This window comes from Panthera leo, chromosome A3 (assembly GCF_018350215.1).
Source record: "Panthera leo isolate Ple1 chromosome A3, P.leo_Ple1_pat1.1, whole genome shotgun sequence".
In the NCBI taxonomy this organism is placed as follows: domain Eukaryota; kingdom Metazoa; phylum Chordata; class Mammalia; order Carnivora; family Felidae; genus Panthera; species Panthera leo.
Genome location: NC_056681.1, coordinates 138,851,647 through 138,865,554, shown reverse-complemented (window position 1 = coordinate 138,865,554; position 13,908 = coordinate 138,851,647). Strand labels below are relative to the sequence as shown.

The 13,908-nt window shown below is 61.5% G+C and overlaps 1 protein-coding gene across 4 annotated transcripts in view; it reads right to left on the bottom strand.

Annotated features, from left to right (window-relative positions):
* Positions 1-13,908, bottom strand: part of MYT1L (myelin transcription factor 1 like) — a 142,793-nt gene that overhangs the window by 20,535 nt on the left and 108,350 nt on the right. For all 4 annotated transcript variants that reach the window (XM_042933785.1, XM_042933787.1, XM_042933786.1 and 1 more), the window contains exons 15-16: positions 9,628-9,711; positions 8,060-8,281 (exon numbers count right to left, since the gene is read on the bottom strand). In XM_042933785.1, the coding sequence (XP_042789719.1) occupies positions 8,060-8,281; positions 9,628-9,711 (306 nt within the window). The remainder of the gene's footprint in view (positions 1-8,059; positions 8,282-9,627; positions 9,712-13,908) is intronic.

The following is a 13,908-nucleotide window of genomic DNA, read 5'->3' as shown; positions in this document are numbered from 1 at the left end:
CAGGGAGGGGGCTGTGCGCGTCCCACCCCTGCTGAGCCCGCACTGGCTCGGCCTGTGCTCTGCTCGCAGCACCGGAGGAGGGACGGCGGGAAGGTACCGCTGCAGCAACTGTAGACGAGAACCCCAGGCGGCTCCAGGGCGTCCCCACAAGGGGCTGCACGTGGGTCCCCGCATGTAAACTCAAATCGTCCGAACCAGTCACACAACCAACAGAGGCAGGGACCCTGCCGGGAACCGCACTGACGGCTCCCAGCCCCACAGGTCGGTGGCCACAGGCCCGGGTGCCTGTCCCCAGGGTCCTGGAGGGCTGGTCCTCCTCCTGGGCAGCTGCCAGGCGGCTGTGGGGGGGACACAAGGGGTGTCAGTGGCTCCCGGGAGGGAGCAGGACCCCCCCCCCCCCCTGCCGGCTGGGAGCCCCGAGTGCTGGGTGTCCATGGGGCTAGCCCAAGCCGGGCAGGGAGGGCTGAGGCCAGGGGTGGTGGGTCCCAGAGACCCCAGGACACAGGAATTTCAAGGGACACAGAGGACAGATGTCTTTGAGCACTGGTGGCCACTGTCAGGTGGTCCCAGTGCCTCTGCCGAGGACGGAGCGTGCGGGCCGCTGGAGGCAGCTGGTGGGGCGCAGGGGCCACGAGCAAGGACACCTCGCCCCCAGGCGCAAGAAGTGTGCCCTCGGAGAAAGCAGGGGGTGGAGGCAGGACCCCAGGTTACGTGCTTGCCTCGCGGGAAGGAAGCACAGACACGAGCACAGTCCTAGAAGACACACAGGCTTGTAGAACTGTGCAACACAATCACATTCACAAAACTGCTGTATCCCCAAAACCTGCGATTTGCTTACGGGTCGAGGGTCGTGTCGCGCTGGTCAGAAGTGGCTGCACGTCCGCGGGGCCGGCTGAGCGGCGACCTCTGACCTAGAGCTCCCAGGTCTTTGTGCCGTTTGGTTTTGTGCTGTTCTGTGTTGGTGTTTTAATTCAGATTCACTCCCATCCTGGGACTTTAAAGCTTTTAAGAGTTCCGTTTCTTCATCTGTTTATTGGAGATAAAAGCGAGCTCGTTTGCATTATCGGGTTTTGGCTTGCACGTTGGCTTTCCCTACTCAATCCTAACAGGCTGCGTTTCTTGAGGCAGAGACGGTAGAAGAGATTTGTTTCTCTAAAGACCCTGGCACCGTGGCCCCGACGATATGCTGGTGGGGGCCGAGCTCTCAGGGGGACCCTGGAGTCCCTGCCCCCGTGCCTGGGCCCCTGTCGACCCCTCCCTGGGTGAGCGGTGCTTGCAGCAGGTGGCTGCTCCTGTGACCATCAGTCTGGACACGGGGGTGGGGGAGGTGGGGGGGGGGGGGAAGGTGGGGGAGGGGCCTCAGTCCCGGAGCCTCAAGGAACGGGATTCTGCCAAGACCCCAAGTGAGTCCGAGGCGGACAGTGAGCTCCAGGTGGGGGCGCAGACCTCGATACCTTGATTTCAGCTCGGTGAGGGCCCAGCAGGGGCTCCCGCGGCCGGGCAGGTGTCCCGCGGGCAGGAGCAGAGCCGGGAGCTGGCTTTACGGCCCGGGCTGCGGTATCTGTGGAACCGGCTGCTGGTCAGGCCGCCTGGAAGGGAAGTGAGCCTCCAGCAGCCGTCGAGTGCGGACTGGGCCCGGGGGCAGAAAGATGTGGTGCGGGTGTGACGTGGGTCCAGGAGGGAGGGCCGAGCACCCCCCCCCCCAACCCCCAGCAAACACTGCACGTCTCCCATCCTCTTCAGGCCGAGGAGGCCACAGGCGTGACCTCTCCCTTCTGGCTCTTCACGGGGCCTGTGGGGCTCGTGGTTCCGGGTAGGTGCTGGGCCCACGTTTCTCCCTCTCAACCGCTTCCCGTCAGACACAAAATGTGGAGATTAAAATACAGGAGTGAGACGACAGGGTGCTTTCAGGGGACAGGGGTCAGCACGGGGTCGTGCAGAGGGGACCAGTCCCACAGGGTGCGTCCGGACCCAGGCCCTGGCGTCCGACTGCTCAGGGCCCTGAACTCAGATCTCCCGTGCGGTTAGGGGACCGGCCGGGCCACCTGTGCGGGGGGTTCGTCGTGCGCCCCAGTTGGGTCCTGCCCGCTGCTTCGGGGTATGTGCAGGAGGAGGCTGTGTGGGCGGCTCTTGCCAAGGGCACGGGGCCCACGGCCCCGCGTGTGTCTCTGCAGGGGAGAGCTGTTTCCTCAGCGCGGCCTCACGGTACCCCTCTTGCCGGGGAGCGCCGGCCCCGCGAAGGACAGGTGCCCTGCAGGGTGGACGCTGCCTCCCGGCCTCCTCGGCCAACAGAGCAAATCCAAGGCCTCGAGCAGAACAGAGCGTGGAGGCATCTTTCCGCAGATGACGCCACCGGGTGAGACGGCCCCATGGTGGCCAGGGGGGCGTGGGGGCACGGCTGCCTTCCTGGACGCGGGCGGGGGTCCGGCAGATCCCCGTCCCGCCTGGCAGGGCACCTCCTCCTTCCAGAGAGCGGCCACCTCAGCCCCTCCTCCCCTCCTCCCCTGGGACAGAAACCTGCAAGTTAGGGGACCTCTCTTCTCGTGCTGTAAAGAAAAGCCTTCAGTAAGCTTTTGTGACCCCGAAAACCCCGGCCACGGCCTCCCCGTTTCCTCCTGCGGCAGCAGCGGGGGGAGGGAACTCAGACAAGTGTCCTTGTGACAAGGGTGAGGGCCAGGGGGCCGGGCAGAGTCCAGAGGGAGCATTCCAGAAGCGACGGGGCCCCCGGCTTCCTCCACACCTTGGATCACAGTTACTAGACCCGTGAGTTTTCATTCCTCCAAGCGGTGGAAAGCGGTGGAAGTTGGATTTGTCATCGAGGAACCTCCTTGCGGGTCCTCTGTGCACACATGTGGTCTTGGAGGCAGGGGCGAGCTCTCAGCCGTGAGATGACTCACCGCACAGGCTGCCACCTCCGGGTTGGGCACGGGCAGGGCCGTGCCAGCTGCTGACTCCCCCGAGGCGGGAGAGGTCTGCCCCGCTCTGCCTCCCCCGCGCCTCACGAGGAGCAGGTGTCTCGCCTATGAGGCGCAAAGGAAGCTGAGCTGGCCAGGTGGCCGCAGTGCTGTTCCCAACGCCTGCCAGGGTTCCCGCACTACAGGTGTCCCGGGCCTGTCCTGCAGGTATACACGACGGTCCCCCCTGCGTGATGCCCCGGGCAGGACCTTCTCCTTCCCGGCAGCGTGCCCGCCGGAGAGTGCCTTCCCTCCTCGGTGTTGGTTGTCTGACCTCTGAATCCCAGGGTGCTGTGGCTCAGTGATACGTACGTTTGTAAAAAATTTAGGGCTTCTCAATACCCCATGGAAGCCGGATAAGGATAGAGCTTTCCTCCTCTTGGGCTCCTAGACTCCATCCCCCAGCGTCCCTTGGGGAGACTCCATCTCCCAGCGTCCCTTGCATCTAGTGATGCTATGGCCTGGGTCTCCCTATGGGATGGATGTGGGGGAGGAGCTGGGTCCTCCTCCAGATCGTTGCGGGAGGTGGCTGAGTACAAGGTAACTCCGGTAGGAAGCACTCAGCAGGGGGACTGATTTTTAATGCAATTCTCTCGGGAAGTGCCAAGCAAAGTGAAATTCTGAGGAAAGCCAGCTCCCTGTGTGGGATGGACTAGGAGGAAGCTGAAAATAAAATAAATCAGGTTGTCGGATCCAAGTGGGAAAGTTTAAGAGGGTCTAGGGTGTGATCTTTTTGAAAGAAAGTTCATTTTGGTCAAGCCCAGTGAAAGATACGACTTAGTTCCAAGGTTGCGTATTTTGTTTCCAGGGTTTGAATTAGTGACTTTGATTCTGTAGACTCTTCCACTGTTCCTTGAACTGCAGTAAGGTGGAGGGGATACACACAGAGAAGCAGGTTCAACAGCTAGGGACACCCACCTTGCCCCCCACCCCGCCCCCGGCCTCCTGCACCTGTGCCCCAGGATGCACAGTGGCCTCCCCAGGCAGCGGGGCCCCCGGCAGAGCTCTCTCCCTGTGGCCTGCTTTTCCACCTCATGCCCCTCACCCCCAGACCGTGCTGGGACCTCTTGCCTCGGGACCCGTCACACCTGGAAAGCGTTCCTGTCTCAGAGGAGGCCAGGCTGCTCGGTGCACCCAGTGAGCCCCCCGCTGCCTCCTATTTTCAGCAGAGCTCTGACCACCTCAGAAAACGTATTCCGTCGCTCACGGAGGCGGGAGACCGTTTCCTGAATGCTGGTATGCGGGGACAAGTGAGGTGCCCTGGATACGTGGAAGGGGGAAGAAGCCGTTGCAACGGAGCAGGGCAGACCCTGCAGTTACCGGGGAACGGGACACACAGGGCACCCTGCGTGGACAGGGGAGTCCGGCCTGTTTCACCACCTGGATACAGATGCTCAGGGTGAAGGCGAGCCGCACAGCTCCGAGGAGGGGCCCCGGAATGCAGGAGGCAGGCTGCCTGGGTTCGAGTCCTGCCCCGTCACTTAGACACACAAGTACTTAACTCCTGTGGCCTGAGTTCTTGGTCTACAGACCAGGAATGTTTACAAACCGGGCACGTTATGGGGCCTGATTCCATGGGTTCTTATGAAGATGACGAGGGTTAACATCGCAAGGTATTTCGAACTCTGCTTGGCGCACGACGAGCCCGACATCATGTTGAAGGACGAGGAGGCCTTCGTAGGGCAGGTGGGGAAGTGGAGGAAAGAGCGCTGTGGGCAACGGGAAGGCGCTCAGATGCGGAGGGAATGGCACTCAGCAAGGCTGGCAGGGAGGGAGCGAGGTCCCCGGGGGGGAAGCCCAGGTGCCAGGTCGGGGGGACGGCGGGTGCCGGCTGGGAATTGTGTCGCTACCGCTGGGTCAGCCGGCTCCTCCCGGCCTCCCCGCCCTTCCCTGCCCGCCGGCACCCCGCTCCCAGTCACCCCCGGGGCCCATGCCCGGGCTGCGCCAGGCTGCTGCCTGCTTTCCCCTCCCGCACCCTGCTGGCTGCCGGGACAGGGCGTGCCGCCCCTTCGGGGCCCCCCTGGGCCGCCGTCCGCTGCCCACCCACCCCTCCTCCTCCTGCCCCACTTGCCCCGTCGTCGTCCTGGCCGGGCTCCCACCTCCCGCAGCCGGCCTGGGTCCTCAGTGTCTTACTGTCTCCCCCATTTTCCCCTTCTGGTAACACGTGGATTCTCTCTTCCCGAGGCCGTGCCTCGATCCTGGGCCCTCGGGAGATACGTGTCTCCCTCCTGAATGTCTTCTACCAGTGGCCACATCCTCACTCCCCACCCTGACACCTGCCCTCTGCCCTCTTCCCTCTCTCAGGCTGGCTTTGGTCCCAGCTGTCCCCATCCGGGTTTTCTGGAACCCTCTCCACAGCCCCCTGGGAGGTGCGTGTGGCCACTGCCTCAGGTGACAGTGCTCGTTTGGCTCACGGCTGGCCTTTGAAGTGACGACGGGGAGAGCCGTCCGTCCCGGATGCTCCAGAAGCATCTACAGATCACGAGGGCCTGTGCCGCATGGTCAGAAGACAGCGACTTCGGCTTCCCGTACTGCTGGAGGGTTCGCAGTATGTCCCGATAGAAATGTGTCTGATTTACATGGGAAAGTATCTGGGTTTTCATTCTAAACACTGCTGTTTTAGGAAGACTCGGCCAATCCTGAAGAAAATAAGACATTTCCTATGCCCTTTACAAGAGCTCTGCTGGGGACACGGGCTGGAGCCCCCCACCCTCCCTCACAGGGTGGAGAGTTTGCCTCCCAGACTTGAATGAACGAAACGGTTTCGCGGCAAGCGGGGACTGTGACGTGCAGAGCCCCTGGGGCTCTGACCGTCCCTGTCCCGGAGTGTCCGCGGGCTGTGACCTCCCAGAGGAGGAAACTGGGGAGAGCGGCTCGGAGGGCCTGGAGGCCACAGACGCGTGTTCCCGCTCGCCCGGTGCTTATGTCCCGGCACCGTTAGACGTGATCTCTTGTCACCTACAAAGGCTGCCACACTTTGGAGGAGAAGAGGGATAATGGGAACTTTGTGTTTTCCCGGCACAGGGGGTGTATCAGGAACCCCACATCTCAATGCGCCAAGGCCGTCTTTCTGGAGACTCCTCCTCGCTAAGGCCTTAAAGGTTTGGGGTGACGGCTGGCCTGTCACCCCATGAGGCCGGGGCCACAGCCTCCAAAGGCTGAGCCTTCAGACACTCTGCTCAGCTAACGTCCGCACGCTTTTCCAATTCTCACCCGGGAACTGTCCAATTCTCGCACCTTCTGGGAATCGCATTTTGCCTACTCGATAAAATAAATGAGCACTTGTTCAGCAGATAAAAACTGCAGGTCAACAGACAATAGGGTGTGATTCAGCCTTAAAAAGGAAGGACATCATGACAGCTGCTACACACGGTGAATCTTGAGGACGCTGTGCTCAGTGAAATCGGCCAGACCTAGAAGGACAAATACCGGCTGATTCCACTCATCATACGTCCCTGGAGTCGTCTGATCGTGGAGGCGGAGGGTGGACGGTGGGCGCTGGGGCTGGGGGAGGGGGTCAGCGTCGGTGTTACTGGGGACAGAGCTGCGGTTTGGGAACACGAGAAGCTTCTGGAGACGGTGGGACGGTTGCACAAGAACCTGAGTGGCCTTTCTGCCACTGAGCTGTGCACCTGAAGGTAGTTACGATGGTGAGACGTGCGTTTTACCACAACGTACACACAGCAGTTCAGCTCTGCGCTCGGTTCTGTTCGTCCCCTTTACCCGCGTGCCGCCACCCTGTTCCTGCACAGACGCCGAGGGCCTGCAAAGGCATCTTAAGCGCCCGGCACCTGTGGGGGCGGAGCGGCGCCGACAGGCACGCCGACACCCCCTTCCTCCTCGGGGACGACTGAGACGCCAGCTCACGGCGCGAGGATTCGGCCGCTGTGGGAGCGCGAAAGGCAGGGCCCCTGACTCAGCGCCCTGACACGTCCCCCCTCCCAGGTCCTCTGGAGGCAGGGTCATGGTGGCCAGCGCCATAGTCTCAGCCTCGTGCAGCAGGGCTGGTGGCCCTCAGGCTGGGTGGGCGTCATGGGTCACATCCGGGACCCTCTGGCTCCTGCGGGCACCTGGGCAAATGGGCAAAAGGGGGCGCCTTGGGGTCACTGTCTGCCCTGGGTCCCAGCGGACCTCGGCGAAGACCCCGGTCCCAGTAGTGGGAGTGGGGTCTGTCTGTGCACGGAGGCAGAACGGACGCCGTGTGGGCCCCGAGCGTGTGAATGCCTGCGGGCTGCGGGGGCCCCTCCGATCGAGGCCAGCCTCTCCCAGGAGACACCAGGCCGCTGGCCTCGGGCCGTAGGCTGAGAGATTCGGTCAGGGAGAGCCATTCGTGTTTCCTCTCTGTCCCCTGACCCTGTGTGAGTTCCTATCACGGCAGGATTCTCTTTCACAGTGAAAACGTAACCTTCCCTTCAAGGGGCATCGAAAGGCTCCCATCCACACATTCCTGCACATGCCGTGACCCCTTCCTGTTTGCATGGAGGCCTCTGTTCATTCTGGCCTGGACACGGCTTACCGCGTTTCCCCTGGCGTCCTCCAGCCTGCTTTGCAAGAAGCCGGGGACACGTGGCCCGACCGATTCCACCGCCTCTGCGATCTGTCTACACCACCCACCCCGACTCGTCCCCGCAGGGCCCACCGAGTGCCATTCGACTCAACAGAATAGGCCTCTTCTGCTAAGACAACCTAACTGCACATATTTCTTTTAAAATGAAGCGAGTAAAACTTAACGGGCTGATTGGCTGTTCTGGAAATGTCCTGATCCCCTTTTGGCCCGGGCATGCAACATGAGGTCCCTGTGCTAACAACCATCCCCCTTCCCGGAGGGAAGGGCCTGCCTGCAGTCTCTAGGCCAAACGAACAAACCTACAGATGCGCGTGTGTGTGCAGTTACAGCGTGCGTCTTACGGTGGATCCCGATCCAGGACTTTGGTAAACGCCTGTCCTGATACAGAGATGGGAATGAGGCGAACGTCTCAAAACACACTCCAGGGTTTTCCTCTTTCTGCCTCAGGAGATCATGAGTTGGTGGCACCTTTGCACCTTTCCTTTCTAAACGAGCCTCGCATCGTGCCGGCCGTGACCCGGGACAGGCGGCCACTCACCTCCGGTGTGTGAGGAAGCTGCCGCTGACGTGGCCCGACCCGTCACATCCTGGCGTGGGACACGACATGCCCTCCGTCTTGACCGACTTCCAGGAGAACTGGGAGCCATTGAGGTATCCGTCCTTCTGTCTCTTGGCGGCCAAGGGACATCCTGACGCACTGCGGTGGGAGGCGTACTTCCCGGTTATGTGGCCCTGGCCGTCACACCCAGGAACGGGACATCTGGGGAGCAGAAGACACGCACGTGATGGCCTTGCCACCATATGCCTGGTGGCCTCCACAACGAGGTCGGAAGAACCTGGCTTGAGGAAAAACCCATCAGGCTCTGCTCCCGCAAAGGAAAAGGACAGAGAAAAAGGCCCTGAAAGTGCCACCTAGTGGAGAGCCGAGGTAATTCCTCGCGTGGAAACGCCTGGTCAGCCGCTGACCCCAGGAAGGCGGTTTTGGGGAGAATGTCTGCGTTGGGGAGGAATGTTGGATGTCGCAAGTGAGATGCAGGCATCTGTTGAAAAGACCCCCTTTTGGACAGAATCACAGCTCTTTCGGTGGAGGAATGCAAGGCCACCGGTGGAGAAATTGCAGGATTGGTTTTTAAAGGCGATTGTATAAACCCGTGGTTTTTCTCAAGAGCTAGAAAGCGCGTTCTGTTTGGCTGTGTTCTCCCGGGGCCATAAAATAGCCTCCAGCCAGAGAGGGTGTTAAGCAGGAGGCAGAGATTTTAATTAAGTCTCCTGGAACGGTGTCCCTGCAACGGTGTCGGCACGTGGTACCCCGTCAGTACCTTTTGGGGAATAGGGAGGAAAATCATTGGCTGCAGCTGGAGGTCAAGGGCAGGCTAACCCCGCTCCTGAACCTCCCCAGGGCAGTGACGGCCGTGGGGCCGAGGACGCAGGCAGACCACCAGCGGTTACCGCATGGAGGTGCGGCTCAGCGCGCCTCACGGGCCCCAGGCCGGCGGGTTTCGCATGCGTTTTTTTAACGGCAACGTTTACATTCTACAAAATTAGTGTAACCTGATTACTTTGATACGTTTTATGTAATTTTTACGATAATTTTCTTTTTTTTTTTTTTTTAATCAATTTCTTTTTTCTCCAAAGGCCCTGAGATGAACATCGCAGGAAGACAGGGCCAGGTTTATCTTACGCAGTTTGGGACCGGGCTCCGGGCGTCCGTGTGTGGCAAACACCCGGAGCATGTGCTGGAAGCCCGGGGTGCCTGCCCGCCGCTCTCAGGTCCTGCCGGAGGACCGGACAGAGGGCGGCTACGTGGTTTCCAGCGGACATTCGCCGTCGGTGTTACCGCTAACACCTGCCTCTCCCCGCCAGCGCCACCGCGTCTCCCACCGAGGGGCAGAGGGACGTTTCCTGGCTCCGCTTCCCCCAAGCATCAGGTGGCCGGAGATTCCCTATTTACATGGTGCTCCTGACCGGCAGGTGTGCTCTGGGATTGGTGCCCACAGGTGGCCTTGCAGGTGCCTGGCGTCCCCTCCGCCTGCCCCCACCGCCCCCCTGGGCTCCCCCAAGGGCTCGCTGCCCTCTGCCCGCCCTCTGCCCGCCCCACACGCGCACCTGATGGGCTCCTGGTCTTCCTTGTCTTCCTTGCTCTGTGCCACCCTGATGCCACTTTTCTTTGCTCTCGGGCAACCTGAAAGACTAAAGAAGGGACACAGCCTCAGGACGCGTCCGCCCTGGCGTGGGCAGGTCCCTCCCTGCTGTCGCTGCTCAGATTCTGTTTCTCCAGAAGCTGGAGCTGCTCCCCGTGAGCACAAAATTATTCCGGGAGGAGGGACGTTCCGGGAACGGCCCCGCGTGTGCTCTCCAAGTCTTTAGACCCCGTCAGTCCCCTGGCGAGGGGGAGCACTGGGTGGCCGGGAACACCAGAGAGAGGCTGGGTGGCGGGCCCAGAAAAGGGGTAACGCTGAGGAGAAAACACACGCTCCCTCCGTCTCTTCCTCGGCGACCTGTTGTCTGCAGCCCGCTGCCCGGGCCCTGCCATATGGGGACAGTGACACCCGGTGGTCTGATTCCTCTCAAGTACAGACTTACTGTGAGTCTGTAGAAGGTGCAGAGGAAGTTGAACATGATTATTTTATTCAGTCGTCAAAGTTTTGGAAACAGAAGCTCACGCTTATCTAAAGGAAGACTTCCGGCTGGAACAGAAAACTACCCATACATGTCTGATCATGCACGTGGGCCAACGTGTATGAACTGCACACGTGCTAACTTGCATGAGCGTGTACACGGGCTAACGATAGGCTGTGATACGAGATTGTGCACGAGAACGTACAGGATAAATGCGACTCTTGTGCAACGACTGAAACACCAGAAAGTAGGCCATTTACAGAGACGCGGGGACACACGGGTGCAGACTCGTCCAGTGCCGACGTGCGGCCGTGGCCCAGGTGGGTACCCGTCACTCCTCCTCCGTTCCTGAGCTTGTGCCCTGCTTCCCGGTCGGTCCTGGCTGACCACGCTGAGTGTCAGGGTCCCCTCACCCATCGCTGCGCTCTGCCCCCCCCCCAGCATCTTCCCTCCTTTCCTCTCGGAAAGGCAGAGGGCGGGTGCTGGGGTTGGGGCTTCGGGCCCCGGCGCTGCCCCCTCCCGTCTCCGTTGACAGGTGTCCCAACCCCTCTGGAACGTGGCCCGTCTGCTACGTCACCGTCTCCTTTAGTAGGAATGTGGGAAAGACGAGATGTGCCCGGATCCTCTCCCTCCTGCTGCCTCTGGTCCTCCGTTTCAAGGTAAACACTTGGAGAGTGGGTGTGCCGCCCCGTGGCTGTCCCCGCTGCCGTCCAGCTCTGATCTCTTGCCAGGAAGAGCGCTCTTTCCGGTCACCATGATCCGGAGCCGGAGGGCGCCCCCGGCCTCTTGCAGGCGAAGCCCCTCCGAGCCTGTCGGCAGCCTCGGCGTCTGCAGGGCCTGTGTCCCGGGAGGTCGGCGTTGTGTGCTGCCCGCGCTTGAGGCCTGAGCTCACACGTCCCTCGTGCCCCTGAGCCCCCGGCAGGTCCTCTCCCCGCGCGTCCTTCCCTTCCGGCAGAGCTCGCCTGAGTCCCCTGTGCAATCCACGACAAAACTCAAGCCGTGCGTCCTACGACTCCTGGTCACGTCTCTTTGGGCGACGCCCTCCATTCCCGCTGAAGGGGAAAGTCCTCGCCCTCAGTTCCCTCCACGTCTCGTGTGCTCCTCTCCGTGGCTGGGATTGGCGTCTGCTCCCTGGCCCGAGACGGAACTGAGCTCATCCTTGGCCTCACTTGCCCGGGGTCCTGCTGGTTTTACGTCCCCCGTATCTTCGGAACCATCCCCCTTCTGCCTCCACGACGCCGTGTTGGGACGCGCTGGCGTCAGCTCCGAGCTGTCTTAAGCCGCTCCATTTAGGACCTTCCGGTGGCCCACCACCAAACGCCTCGCCGTGGGCACTGTGGGCCGGCCCCGCCCCCACTGACTGCCGGCTCTCCCGCCTGGCACACGCCTGCGCCCTCGCACGCTCTTCCGGCGGCCACTGTCCCCGCCGTCTGCTGGCGGGCGCATCCCTCAAGGTGTGTTCCTGGGTGTGGGTGCCCTTCTGACAACCGGCCCTGGGAGCCCGCGGGGCCCCGTCCCCTGCGGGTGTCACTCGCGCTGTGCTGGAAGCCGTCCGCCCACCCACCACAGGCTGCAGAGCCGCGAGTTCCAGGGGCGCGAGAGCCACGTGCTCGGTCACCCGCGTCCAGTCCCACACCGTGTGTCCAGCCGGGGGCCTGCGTGCGCCCGCGGCCCTTCCTGGCTCGGATCCGGGGCCCTGCGGCCCGCGTTGCTTCCGCCCGCCGGCGGCCATCCCCTCCTGGATGTTCCCGTTACTTGCGAACGCCGCTTTCGGGTCCTCCCTGCGCGGTTTCCTCACGTGCAGTCAGGACACAAATACTAGTCCCGTAGGACAGCGAGACCACACAGGCAACGTGTACAGCCACGCTCGTGGTACATAGTACGTGCTCGACACATGCTACCTTTGCCATCAGAGAACATTCTGGAACCCTAAGCGAGCAGCTGCTCTCTGAGCCTGCGAGGCCGTCCTGGGGAGCCAGAGTCACGTGGTGGCTTGTGACAGCTCGAGGCTTTGGCGCTCTTGCTGCATGTGAGCCATGGCAGGTCACAGGGATCAGGAGCTCCTCGGGACCGTGTGCTGGGACCACGCTGGGTGGGGGTGGGGGGGGCCGCTGCGCTGTCAGGAAACAGCCGGCCTGGGAAGGGCCAGCTCAAGAAACGGATCCTTGTTGTCCTTGTGGACAGGGCCGTGGTCTCTGTGGACCCCTCCAGCCTCACCTGGCAGACGCGGTCCCTCTTGTCACTGAGGACCGAGGGAGGCAGAACATGTGACGGTGGGCTGGGTTGGTTTTTTTTCTTTTTTTAAGTTTATTTATTTTGAGAGAGAGGGAGAGACAGAGAATACCAAGCAGGGGCTCGAACTCGAACTCAAAAACCGCGAGAGCAGAACCTGAGCTCAAATCAAGAGTCAGACGCTTAACCGACCGAGCCTTCCAGGCGTCCGGTTTGTTTTGTTTGTTTTGTTGTTGATGGAACCCTAGAGACCGCCAGCAAATATGGATGGTACTGAATTCAGGGAAGCGTCAGAGCTGGTGCAGAGATGAGAAAATCGCACCATGAAAACGGAAATGGAGCGTGCACAGGCCAGAACCTCTCCCACCCAGAGCCGGGACTGGGCGACCTTCGGGGCCCTTCTGGGCGGGGAGGTGGCCAACTCTGAACCTGTTTCCTCCGTGCGAGAGGACACGACCTCACCTAATACCGGTGTGGCCCTGAGAGCCGTGGAGGACAGCGCACTGTCCCCGGCTCCCGGCTGAGAGGGGCACCTGGCCTCTGTGCCCCAGTCAGGAGGGCAGCTGGCCCGTAGCAACGCCCCAGGCAGGGCCTGACCGCGTGCTTTCCCTGGAGAGGGAGGGGGGCTCGGCGTCCACGGCCCCCGTTCTGGGCCCCTGCTTCCTGGGAGACCCGGGACGGCAGGAGGGCTGCGTGGGCTCACGGCTGCCTGAGTTGTGGCACCGTTTTAAAGACGTTTTCTCTGGTGTTTGCTCATCGGTAACATTCCTTGCGTCCCTGGGAAGCAACAGTGGACGGTTAACCCTGAAAGCAGGTTCTCTACTTGCGTTTGGGCCTCGTGAGCGGCAGGCCTGGGGGCTCCGCGCCAGCCTCTCCTTCCTCAGTAGCCGCCCGAGGGAGCTGCCAGCCGTGTCTGCGCTTCCCCGGGTGGTGGCCTCACCCAGTGGGACAGACGGCCTGGCCCCGTGCGCCTCTTGGACTTTCGGGGCGCTCCTGCGGGGGGCGCTGGCTGTGCTCAGCTTTGCCAGGAACCGGGTCAGATTCACGTGCCCGGGCTTGGCTTTTCAGGAAACCTGGGCTTTATGACATTTTATTCATAGGTCTGTGCTCTATCAATACCCACCTCTCTAACCTAGAAGCTCAGGGAATAAAAATGGGGAAACTGAATTAACACATTATGTGTCACCAAGCCCAAAGAGAAATTAGCAGAACATGCAATTGGACGTGGAGTGACCACCAAATGTCCACTGTCAGCTGTGCAGACACCGTTTCGTGCTGGGAGTCGTGGTCACGTGAGGACGCAGACATTTCTCTTCAAGATAAATTAAAATAAAGGGTAGCGAAGAATGTGCTTGGCGTTTCCCACTTAACTGGAGGGTTTACTTTCACCGAATTCACTCTGGACCGGTGACTTCACACTGGCGGTGTGTCTGCGGGTGTTTTTTCCTGCTCTGCACTCCCCTGACCGCGGCGGGCTCCGAGCTGCCCCCCAGCCTGCTCCCCACCCTGTGGTCCTCGGGGGTGGCTCCGGGAAAC